Below are 13,355 nucleotides of genomic sequence, written 5' to 3' on the forward strand. Positions count from 1 at the left end.
ACACATATACACGCAGAAGCGAGTTCTATTGGCGCTCCACGTTCGCAGTTTAATCGATAGGCCCTTCAGATCTAGAGAGGGTCCTTGAAGAGAGTGCTAAAATAAGTTCTTCGGACTGTGCGAAACCATTCGCCCCTCTCTGAGTTGGGGGGAATTAAGCCGTCTCGTCGTCGACAAGTGCCCCGTATTGAACGGCGGCCGTTTCCGCGCACTTCAGTCCGTAGGTTTTCGCCGGCGGAACTGAGCGACCCGCGCCGAGAACGACGGCAATCCCCTCCCTTCCGCGAGGGGGCACCTGAGCTCGGGTTCTGACGTCACGCGCGGGCTTGGCAGACCGCGTGTCCCCACGCGGGCTCTCAAAAGGAGCCGAAATCGACTCGCTAGCGCGAGTGAGCGCCGGGCTGCGGTCGAAGATGCGTCACTCGGCTTAGCGCGTCCCCCTCAAACGGCAGCGACGATGAGGCGACCGCGAAGACCGTCGTCGTGCTCGTTGGCTGCTGCGGCGGGACATCGTCTGGGCCCGCGCTGTGTTTTGCCGCCGTTGACATCTCCGCGAGTTTCCTGAGCTCATCTCGCCGTTGTATTATAAGTTTTTTTCCGGAGTATATTGGACAAGCTGATACCTTCCGGGCTACATACGTCACATGGCACACGTGCGGTGGTACGTGAGGAGGCTCGGGACTTGGCAGCGGCCTTGACCCCTTCTGTTTCTCCGGACAGGAGATAATAGACGCGGTGCCTACAAACTTTTGCCAGGCGATGAAGTGCCATCTGTGTGCTATCTCCCTCTTCATGCTGCTGTCGCTGCTAGGTGAGTTCATTCATTCTCGAACGCTCGTATCGCGAACGTACTCTCAGGCGTTTTTAGCTCTCACTTTTAACTGTGCGTGCGTGTCCCTCTACTTAATGAGAATAAGCAATTATCGGCCTGTTATGGGTGTTTTTTTTTGTTCTAACTACTCAGTAATAAGAAGGATCCGTTGATGGGCGAGTTGGCACATGTCTTGAAATATACTGAGTATGTACAGCGCAATGGTACAAAGACAAAAGAAGACACACAAACGACATAGACTGGCGCTGACTTCCAACAGTTGGAAGTCTATGTCTATGTCGTTTGTGTGTCCTCTCTTGTCTTCGTACCATTGCGCTGCACATACTCAGTATATCTCAATACCCAGTAATACTTCGTAGACAGACATCCCTTTAGTGTTGCAATATGCGCACAATAAAAAGAAAAGAAAGAACCACTAATATATCGGTGGACTTCATGTTGGGATGCTTACAGGCAATACGCTCCTGCAGAAGGCATGCTTTATATCAGCGATGACGAAACAGGGCGCGCCGTAGACACGCGACTTAATTGACGTGCCTAAATCCCGATTGAGGAGCGGATTTGCGCTGCGGCACAGCACTTGCAACACTGCGTCAGAGTAGTGGTAATTGATTTTTATACAGATGGAATCTGACTGCGACATCACTTCAACTTCGTTGGGGTATCTTTTTCTCGGATTCAGTTTCTTTATAACCTTTTATATGCTGCGTAACAAGACATTGGTTCAGCACTACAGCCGTTCTCGTTGACACAGCCTAGTACAGATTTATCTAGAAATTTAGGCGCTAGTGAAAAAAAAAATTCAGAGTTCCTGCACTACTGTGAAGATTGAGGCCAGTCGCTGTGTCTCTACGTCGTTTTCGCGCCCATTCGCGCGTCTGTGCGCGTTCGCGCGCCTTCAGTTCCCCCTGTTCTTCCTTTGAGCGGACGACACGGGTCCGTTCCATAGAGACAACAAAGGTTAACGGCTGATAACAGCGCTAGTACGATCTGTACCTCACGAGACAAAGGGGCACAACGACTGGTGGGAAGTGCCGCCGTCGAGTATCGCGATACTTGTGAAAGAGGCCTTTGCGATGGCAACAGGCGCCAAAAATTGTTGTTCTACGTGTCTTTCATTCTAACGATGCGGCTCGCCAGAATCCAGTCTTACCCAGCTTCACCGTAAAAAGGGAGTAGAACGCCGATGAGCATTACATTAAGACGACAGCAGAGCCACCGCATTGAAGCAGAGTCAGAAAAGAGACAAAAGCGCTCGTCACGTGGTACATGCTTGCGGTATTTGCGGGCAGCTCATTGGCATCATTTTCTGAGGGACCTTCCTTTAGTAGACGTAGAATAGGCTGATGGTGATGACTATGACTGTACAAATTTGCAATAAGCTGCATGTAAGTTAGTGGTGTAGAAGAAAAATAGAAGGAAATAAAGAAGTCTTGAGTGTAACTGGCAGACATGGCGGATCGTATGAAGCTCGCCTTCGCTCGAAGTAACAAGCACGCTGACAACGTTAAAAGAAAAAACTATTTACCGGCACTACACAGGATCAGTTTAGCGTTAACGTGAGAGCGGGATTAAGGAAATAGCGTTATCGCACCGCGAAAGTTTGTTGCGGAAAGAGAGTTGTAGTTAAAGCGGGATGACGTTTACGTGCCCCAGTTGTGACTGCGGCGTCTCGTAGCAGCGGATGAATGCGTTCAAAATAACTGAAAAAAAAAGACGAAATTGCGAACCTGTCTCCCGGCGTGCAGCGAAAGGGAACGTTAGTTTGTCCGTAGAAGTTTTAACCATAGCGGATTACGGGTTACCGGTGAAGTATACGCGATGAGATGCCGAGCCTAACCTGATACACACAAAGCTAATAGTGACGCAGATGCTCTACGTAACTACTCGTTAACTACTGGTGCAACGCGTTTGGAGTCAGATCAAAGTTAACTCAGAGTACTTGACCATTTTATTTCGACAACAATGACACGACCAAAAAAAATTTTAAAAAATGAATGTGTTGTAGTTCTACGAAACGCCACAGGGTGTCGCTACCAGCTCTGCGACTGCCGTCAACAGCCAACGGACCCTGCAAACCGATATTCGCGAACCTTCTGAAGTCAACGGAAAAACTTCAATTCTCTAAGATTCAAACTTTCTCAGAATAATAAGGATGGAAGTGATCTGAATCGCTCACAAAAAGTTAAAAATTTATGTTATAAAAATTGTTTACAGTGATTCTTTCGCTAGAATTTGGAACGTTAGAAAACGCAATAGATCTAAACAAATCTGCTAAGTAATCCGTAGTACCCAGTCGTCGAAGATGCCTGAAGGTCAGCGAGGCCATTTTGCACGGTGAATTGCTACGGACAAAGTTAATCCTTCAACAGCAACGCCAAATTCGCTTGGAAGCGGGAGTCACACTCCGCCATCATGTTTTACGTGCACAAGTAAACCACGCAAAAATGATTATGGGTCATTTAGCATTCCGTGCATGTGCATTTTGGTCCCGCCGTTACGTTAAGCCAGCCATTCCACTAAGCCTGCTAAACTAAAGCTGCCTACTGACTCAGTTGCGAAACGTGATGACAATAGTACGCCAGAAATGGCACGATGGCGCTGCCGTCTATTAATGTAAGCTTATAAGCTCAATGTGGTATGCCGTGACTGCGACACGTGCAATTGCCATTGACATGGCGCTGGAAGGTAGTAAAAAAATGCAGCCATTTGTTTTGTTTCTTGACGACGTGCAGTGTTCGGAGAGCAGGACAGTGCCATTGATACGCACCCAATGGGCACGTTGCGTCACGTAAGCGAAGTATATTCCAGAAAGGGAGGTGGATTGACGGGCTAGTTGGCGCACATATCTGCCGATGATACTTGCGCATGCGTAAAGAAAAAGAAGAAAGAGAGCCGATATAAAATTGCTGGGCTTTTACGCCCCAGAACCACGTTGTGATTACGAGAGACGCCGTAGTGGAGGGCTCCGAAAGTTTCTACCTCCTGGGGTTCCTTAATGTGCATCGACGTCTAAGCACACGGGCCTCTAGCATTTCGCCTGCACCGAAATGCGGCCCATTGACAGGAGTCGAACCCATGACCTCTCGGTCCGCAACGATGGCTGGCGGGCGTTTAGCCCACTGAGCTACCGCCAAACTTTTTTTTTTGCTTTATTGCCTGCGATATACATGTACATCAAACAATGAGGACATGAAAGAAAAGACAACAAGTTGTGTCAGTCCTACTGGACAGACACAAGTTTAAAATTTCTTGAGCGGTGTCAAGGGTTCTACCCTCGACAACCACTCAGGTACAAATTCCTGAGCTTTCTGGAGTTTCACAAACTTGGTCATACACTAACGAAAATACATCCGTGCGGGCCTTGCATCTGGATCGTAATAAAATCCCGCCATACGAGCCCGCCATAAACAGTGAAGGGCATTTAGCATAATCAAGTCAAAAGGAAGTCCCTCTTGATCATTTTACAGACAGAAATCTTATACCATGTGGATCTAACGGTAACTCCTTCTTTAACGTTTTTTGAAGTACATCCTAAAAATAAACTCCTTCCCAGCAGTGTAAGAAAACGTGGTCTATAGTTTCCGGTTTTTTACAGGTGAGGCAATCTTGCCCCCAAGGTAAGAAAAGACTACGGTCTTCTTGAAATGCCTTGACAGATAATGTACCTGTGTGAAGCTTAAAAAGAAAGCCTTCACCCTCTTGAACACATCTTGCCCTTGACCTCCACTGTATATGGCTCGGTATAGAGGTACAGGTAGAACAGCATCACATACATCTCTGTACAGCTTTTTACGTGTCACTGAAAACAGATACTCATTAGAAAATCTAACAGATAAAAAGCGTACAGTTAGAATAACCTCCTTAAGATACCCGCAGACAGCACCTGTCATGTGATTCGTGCCAACCACATATCTAGGTAAAGCCCGCATCAGTCTCACTTGGCACACCGTACGCAGGAAAGGATCATTTGTGTTGCGGAAGAAGAGGAACCTGTTTACTACTTGGCGTAAGAAAAGATGTGGTAATCCCAACCCTCCCTGTTTCACTCGTCTAAACAGGGAGGGTTCGACTGCATCTCTCCCAATTAGACGCCCAAACAAAAACGGCGAATACGCGATGGAGCTTCTGTATGTTTGCCCTTGAACAATGGAATACTTGCATGACATACCAGTTTTGCGGCAAAGAACAGATTGCAAACAGTCGCTCTCGAAAACACTGACAGATGATTACAGTTCCATCTGTTGGCTTTCATCTGAATTTATCTCGCTTGTTCTTGCCAGTACTTCTCATTATCTTTATAATATTCCAGTGGAATACCAAGGTGCTTAACGGGTGTGGTCACCAACTTAACATTGGCAAAATAGTCTGATCTTGACGGCCACTCTCCATTCCAAAAGCCCAGGCACTTTCCCCAGTTCACGAAACTGCTAGTTGCATTGCCGAAACTTTTAAATACTGTGATGGTAGCGCTAACACTTTCTTGATCAGTACAACAAACTGCAACATCGTCTGCATATGCGAGAATTTTAACTTCCGATGCTTGTATAGTGAACTAGAACCAGCTACATGTTCCAGTTCACCATAGATGCTTGTAATCTAAAGCAGTGAATGCTGCTGTTTTCAGTTATTGCTAAGCACAACGATTCTGTATATAGACTGAACAATAGAGGACTCAGCGGGCAGCCTTTCACACTTTCCTCTCACAGTGCTTTTGCATGAATGAATGGATGGATGCTATGACCGTCCCCTTTATATGGCATGTGCGCCACCAGGCTAAAAAAAAACCAAAAAAACGCGCCGTTGCTGCGACAGTCCCATTCGGCGCGTTTCCAATAGAAGTGTAATTTCGTTTAACACACCGCGAGGTGGTGGGTTTAGCCCAAGCCTCGCTCATAGCATCCATTCATATCGAAAAATAACCCTCGGACGATCGCCTGGCTGTTGCACCGCGTTCCCCGCTCGCGTTGTGGGAATTAACTGCCAGGCTAGAGGGAAGACAGGACGCACGTAGCGTTTCTCTTCGCGTTTCACGACGCTTTGAAGGAGTGCATATCGAGTATCAGTGTTTATTATGCACTTGTTGATGCCATATTTGCGCGGGATTCAGCATATGCGGTGTCCACGTATATGTTAAGGTGTTCAGCTACCGCAAGGCAAGGACGTAGCGAAGGAGGTTGCGGTTGGGGGGGTTCAAACCCTCTGGAGATTGTCAATTTTGCTTGCGTATATATACACGCAAGCATACAAACGCATGCACGAACATATATAAAGTATGGTGGAACACCCCCCCCGAAAAAGAATTTCGGGCTACGCCCCTGCCTCAAGGGTTAAATCATGATCATGGGCGTTAGTCGTCGGTACGGATATGTGCCACTAGGCGTCAACGTCAGTGCGTCCACATCAAGCGGTGCTACATCTGTCAAACAACAACAGACATTATACAAGCTCTGATATACCAATGCACTAAAGCAATCAAGTACTTCAGTGACGACACGTTTCACTTTCGTGTTCTACCGATTACTATGACAGAGGGATCAACCATCTTTTGTTCCGAAGTCAAGAACTCTAACCACTAGACGACCGTGGCGGGTTAGGGAGCGGAAAAAAGAGCGTCAAAGGCGTAACCATCTTCCTTTCGGGAAATGGGAGCTTATATATATTGCTCCGATGCGCTGATAAAAGTAAAAAAAAGACATGGTTGATTCCCCTGTCATAGCAATCGGTATAACACGAAATTATAACGTGTCTTTACAGAAGAATGAATGTTTAAATACATTGGTATAAGAGAGCTTGCACAATGTCTGTTGGTGTTTGGCAGCTATAGCACCGTTTAAACGTGGATGCACCCTCATTGACGCTTGGTGGCACACCTCCATCCCGACGACTTACGTCCATGATCAATGATTAAACAAACCTTTGTGGCAGCGGTAATAGTTAACGATGAGAGCGTAATCAGAGGCGATACCCCCCCCCCCTCATATTCAGAGTCCATGTGACATACACCATCCTACTCTTCAGGAAGGCAGGAAAATGACAATTCTCCGCTCTCATCCAGCTGTCAAGCTACAGCAGGTGATTTTCTCGGCTGTTTCCGGCGGATGTATCACCCGCCCACGTTCAATGCAGTTGCTAAGTTGGCGAACACCCCATAACGTTTGCTTATCAATGAGAGGGAGGTTGCTGTAACTTTACGGAGCTAATAAATGAGAGCTATAACACGTCAAATATGGAAGCTACTTCCTATTCTTTGTGAAATGTAGGCTGGTAACCTATATATGGGCGAAGAAAGTGCACTAAAAATGGTTAAGCACAAGCGAGAACATTTGGCTACGTCCCACTACAACTATATGCAAGCGTGTTTCTCGCCTTACTGTCAACAATTATTTTCATGCCTGGAATCGTTCGTTTATATTCGGTCTGTAAAGAATAGTTTGCAATTGGCAATAAAAGTTCTTAGTCGTACTTTAATGACATTACTCAGCCCGAACAATTCAATGATGAAATTTTCATGACAAGAAAACTGGGAAATTATCTTCGTCTTCCCATCTCGTGGCAACAATGAAGCTAGTGTCTGCTACCCGATATCTCAGACAACAATTCACATGTATACTTATCTAACACCCTTATCTGTCAATGAGTGATAGCCGCGGAACACTGATTTGTTCCCCCGTAGCTGATTGAGTTGAAGAAGAAGAAACACACTTTATTGTACAGAATGGGCCGGCAGTAAGGAAACGATTATTTTTACCAAGCATAACGGGCTTCATTGGCTGTCTCCTTGTGGTCATGGAAAATACTTGGCAAATGCATTGCTAAAACTTCAATTATCCAAAAAGTTTCGGTGGCGTTGACCATCTTCGCCTGACTACTGTGCTGTGATTTCCAAACACATACGTTAAGCCTGGAGTCTACGCCGCATCTGCACTGCGCAATGCAGAGGAACTTCTCCTGATCAGCAGCCGTTCATGAAAAAATCCACCAAAGACACATATTTATGCAGAAATACGTGCATTTACACTATAGCACGCATAGTTTTCTGACAAACGATTATTCATCCACCTTTGTGACATGCCAGCCTGTGTAGCTTAAGGCATGACTCTCGGTGCTTTGTTATTCCTAATTTATATAAATGGCCTCTATTCTAACAGCGCCAACCATATGATGTAACAAATCAAGCTCTGGAATGTCACGTGCGATACTACGATATCATTATGAGAAGCGCCATGTCTGGGGATACGGCACACCTTTAACCACTCGTGGATTACTTTAAGGTTGGGCTAAGTGTAAGTACGCGGGTATTCTTATCACCAGAACAAATTGAGCCCACGAATTATTCTGTGCATGTGTCGCAGAACATCCGATGCTATTCGTTAATTCTATGTCGAGATAAGTTGTATACAGCACTGATTCTTTAGTTTAAGCGGCGCTTAGTACAAGCATTGCGAAGTATCTCTGCATTCGATACCCAGGATTTATTAAGGGAAGCGTTTTCCTGCCGTTTTAGGAGAAGTGGCTAAGTATTACATGTCTCATGAATGCATTTCTTAGTTCAAGAGTAGGGTTCTTTACTAAAAAAAAAGAAATAAAAGACCACTGCCTCCTCACATTGTCCAATGTCCCAACTGCAGGCAAGGTCACAGAAATAATGCAATTGTTACACAGACCTAAAAAAATACGGCTAACTACTGTAAGCTCTGTTCTATTATATTTACTGCGCACAGACAGCTGCGTAACTTCGAGTAAGCTGAAGGCAGTTCAACGTAATCAAACTATTTCTACTTGTATAAAAGTTGGGACAATAATTCTTTCCATTAAATACAATAAAATGCAACTTTGCCGGAAGCTTCACTCGGTGGATCGAACTGGTGTGTGAGTGCGGTACTGAACGACATATATGGTTAGAAAGCAATCAATAGACCAGGCACTATACGCAATGCTTGCCTTGCCTCATTTTGCTCCGTGCAAAAGCTTATGCGTAGTACGCTGCAGAAATAAAATGGCAATTTCCACTACACTACAAATCTAACCAGCATGTCTGACATTCCTTTTACCGGGAATGGCGCCCTTGTGTTTGATTCGCATTGTCGCTAGCTGTATGTAGTGCTGCACTGATATGGAGGTCACAGCGACACGTCGTATTGACACTGAGAAGCAAACAGGACGAACACCTGGGAAATCCGAGTTTGTTTTCGCGGGGTGCCGCGCATTGTTTGAACGGCTTAGCTTCTTTCGCTCGCCCTGCTATTCGCGAAAACACGGACCAGGTAAATAGAGCGCCAGACGCCTTCTTGCTTTCCTGTTTGCTTAGCGCCATTTGCTAGTTTTACTGCGCGCGGGAAAGAATAAGCCAAATTTCAACAGCTAGAATTGCCTTCTGAAGCACAAAAAGGAAACGAAAAGAAAAGATATTAGCGCTCCGCAAACACAAACGTATTACGGACGTCGCTGCCAGATTACGTAGCAACACCAATTCCGGAAGAGCACGTATGTTTGTGTACTTCAAGCAGTAATATTGTGATAAGAACGAATATTATATTAACAGAGTCTGCTTTATTCCGATGTCTGTGGACGAGTGTTACATTTTGTGAAATCCACAGACACACATAGATGTTCTCATAGGGCTGCCGATTCTCTTCGAACGATAGAAGGTATTCACGTATAGTTATTGTATTTTATAAATACATTTCTCACTCTGTCCTGATAACTCGCGGGCACAATTCCACTTTACACAAAGCTTCCACACGTTTGCGTACGTCACGAATACGCCCTTAATGTTAGTATTGAAGCCGCGGGTCTGTGATTTTTTTTTTAATTTGAAAAGTTTTAATCCGAAAAAAATCACTGTATTTTTTCTTTGCAATTCACGAAGGGTATCCCTTTGTGCATATTTGCCACAGCCGTGTTTTTTTGAGAAAGTATTTTTCCATTTTGTGGCTGAAAACAAGTTTTTCCGAAAGCAAGTAGTGAGTGAACACGCACCCTAGTACGTTCCCCTTCTATGCGCTCCGTGCTTGCTCTGTTCTTCTAAAAAAAAAAAAAAAACTTCGAGTACGAAAATCAAAATGCTTGTCTTGAGTCAGCTCGGTATAAGAAATTGTCGGGTAACTCCTAAGGCAGTCCTAAGGCTGTGTGCCTTTTAATTCGCACTTGTTCTTCGGAGCGCGTCTGTTCGAACAATTTCAACTCCTAGCTTCATAATACCTTGTGTCTGTCTTGCCCGTCGGTAAGTTGAGATGTTGCGGGTGAATAGGGTCTTCAGCAAGTGTAAATTTCCTGGCAACCAATACAGTTCTCTTGTAAATGCGAATAAATACCAGAGACGTACTGAGAGGCTAAACGCTGAACCAGCAAGCTCTTCGTCGTTGAACTTCTCAGCCTTTTCAGCGTCATTCCAGGAGAATCGCATGCAAGGTGACAAGGGGTATGCCCTAATGAACATCGACATTTGTGATGCAATTAGACTGAATTGCACAAGCAAACTGTCCGGTGTGCATGTCGAGCTAATGGGAATTGCGTCACAGAGTCTTTGCTGTCTTTGTTTAGGTTTGAGAACCCTAAGGATTGCGACATTGGATGTTGTTCTTTCCTTTAATGACTGCAGTATCGCACGAGCCAAAATTCTGAAATAATTAGGATTGAAGCCTGACCGACATAAAGTCAATTTGCTGGAAGAAGTTGAACACAATCGACAATACATTGCGGATAGCGTTCCACGCAGCTTTAAAGAGAAGCAAGGCAAGCGAGACGAGAGGCTTTAAAGTGAAAAATTGACTTTGGCAATGATTGCCAAGCTCGTAGCTATTAAATAAAATAGTTGTACGGTGTTTGTGGCAAAGTATGTTCGCTTTTCAGCTGCTTTCTAACTTTAAACTCGATTATCTCAAAAACTAGTTTTTTTTATTACTTAGGTAACATTATTACCTATGCATTCTATGATAACGAGGAGATTATTTTGTCTTGTATTCCGCGTAAATGCGTACAACTACTAAAGCAGAAATGAAATTATGCACTTTATAGTTTTTGAGCTACAGATTTTGAAAGATGCAAATGAACTCAAAATATAGGTCCTAGTGGTAAAGAATTAACGAAAATTCTAATAATAGCGAGATTTCAATAAATCTGCTTCAATTAAAAGAGTGACAAATTTGGAAGAAAATGATGTATGCATTATTTGGATATTTATTTTAGTCACTGAGGAAATAGTACTTCAATATGGCCAAAAATGCATGGGACGTATAAGGCTTACCCTGTGCCCTTAATCAAGCGAAATCTCATCTTCTTCAATGTATGTATAAAGTGGACGGGGGGATGGCCGCCGCGGTAGCTCAGTTGGTAGAGCATGGGACGCGCTATTCGAAGGTCGCAGGTACGGTCCCTGCCCGTGGCAAGTCATCTTTTCGTCCACTTTTCTTTCTTCACATTTACCTTACATTTACTACTAATAACGTCCCCTATACTTTCCTTGGCATTATTGTTTGTTAGTGCTCATTATTATTGTGTATATCATGGTATGTATGTGTTTTGCGTCAGTGAGAGCATTTATGAGAACGAAAGTAGGTAAATATGTGAAAGTTTTCATTTCCGCAGTGTTAACTACAAAAACACAAAACGGACATAGACACACCACTGTCTTTCAGGGCGCCTTAATACTGATGCTGATCAGGTGCCAACTGGTTAACGTTTCTGTGTACCTTTTCTTTGCAGTAATCCTTGCTTTATTTTGTTATGAATTACAGCGCTTTGGTAGTATTTGAGATGCCTCCGTCAATGTTACCGCGCGCCGCTAATTTCAATGCTCGTCCGAAACTATCCAGGCATTTTGAAAACAAAAAGAGAAAACTCTCAAGATTTCGTTTTCTTCCGTTCCTGAAATACAATGCGCTGTGCCACATAGGAACATCATTAAGCACCAGGAATGTCTGGCTCTTAGTCGCCATTGCGGGAATATATAGCATTAGATTTTTTTTTTTGGCACTCGGTAGTTTGTGTGACTTAGTTTTCATGTTCTTGCTCCGTGTCTTTATTGCCGGCAAGAAAATTCAATAATTTAAACAGCTCAAAAACCAACAAAAGACGATAGCGAATGAACCAACTTCCTACATTTTTATTGGCAGACAAAACAGAAGAGGGAGGTTATTCTTCGGCTCTCCTGCTCGCTCTTTTGAAACCGAAAGCATTCGTTTGATCACACCGTCAGTGCTCTCGTTTTTCCTCCAGAATGGAGTCCGCGAGCCGCTCTTTTTCTTTCTTTTGCCGGTATTGTTTTCAGTTCCACTGCTGCCTCGTGTGTCTCGATATTCCCTTGCGTATTGTCGACAATTTATGCCTTCCATCGTCCCTCGATAATGTGTACGCTCCGAAACACGACCGGGTCGTTTTTCTTTCCCAGTAGCATAAATAGATCGCCCTTAAATGGCCTCTGATCTCATATTTTTTCCTCTCTTCTTGTTGTTGCCTTTGTTTCTCGCTGTTTGATTTGTGCGAGTTCTTTCAAAGCATTGTTCTTGATCGCCGATGCTGAAATTACGGCAGTGCAGCCGCTACAAAAAAAAAAAAAAAGCAGACCATAGTTTTGCTGGCTGATGACGATTCTCATGCGCTTTCGCTTCGTTCGTGTTTGCTTCTAAAAGCAAGATACGATTTTGACGCTGAAATAGCGAGATACCCCTCGATATCCCGAATATGGAACAGATGTGCTCTTTGTTCACGCTGGTTAGATGATCTTGAAAGATAAGCTCGGGCAAATTCCGGAATTTGCAGTCTTCTCCGCAACGTTTGGATAAACAGGGCACCTAAAATGAATTACGAAATTTTTTTACTTAGCTTTTTACCTAAATAACATAAGGAAACTGTTGCCACCGCTTGTCTAGTAGGCTATTAGGTAAATGTTGGTCGCTGAATAACGCAAGTACTCTTTTACTTGCGTATAAGTGCTATGCGTAATAAAGTGATTAAGAAAAAAAAAGACAGTTTCCCTGCCTAAAGTTAACTAGCAATCTAAACTCAACTCTATTTCTGATTTGAGCTGCTGACAAGGAGGTTACTTGGCTGCTGAGTGTGGCCCCTAGCGTGATGTTAATAGACAAGCTAGCAGCTTTAGGTAACCCTGCCTACGAATCGTCTAATGACAAATGAAGATATTGAAAAAGGAAAAGTACGAAAAACAATGTGTTTCTTGCCGTAGTGTTTTACACGCTCATATCACCTCTGTTCAGATCACACGCTTTCTCGTTACCAATGTCCAGAATACCTTATATCAGGCGTTATGCGTCATCAGTCTCAATTGTAAGCTATAAAACCTTGGAACATGCTTTAGCTTTGCCTTCAACAGTGGAACGCGACAGCTTAATCGAGCCCCGCGCGCATCGCCTTAAGCGTGCCGCAAGAAAAGGACCGTATGTGAGCGCAACATTGTCCATTCCTGACTATGCTACTATGCCTACTGCAAGTACAGTTGTGCAAGTGCCCCACAATCCTTCCTATTGCAAATTAGCGAAGTACACACTGCACGTCCGTAAGG

General features: G+C 44.3%; 1 protein-coding gene across 1 annotated transcript in view; it reads left to right on the top strand.

Moving 5' to 3' along the window:
• Window positions 1-318: 318 nt before the first annotated feature.
• Window positions 319-13,355, top strand: part of LOC119394340 (uncharacterized) — a 54,081-nt gene continuing 41,044 nt past the window's right edge. Inside the window, exon 1 of the mRNA XM_037661638.2 lies at window positions 319-811. Within this exon, the coding sequence (XP_037517566.1) occupies window positions 760-811 (52 nt within the window). The 5' untranslated portion in view covers window positions 319-759. The remainder of the gene's footprint in view (window positions 812-13,355) is intronic.

The sequence above is a fragment of the Rhipicephalus sanguineus genome, chromosome 5 (assembly GCF_013339695.2).
Source record: "Rhipicephalus sanguineus isolate Rsan-2018 chromosome 5, BIME_Rsan_1.4, whole genome shotgun sequence".
In the NCBI taxonomy this organism is placed as follows: Eukaryota; Metazoa; Arthropoda; class Arachnida; order Ixodida; family Ixodidae; genus Rhipicephalus; species Rhipicephalus sanguineus.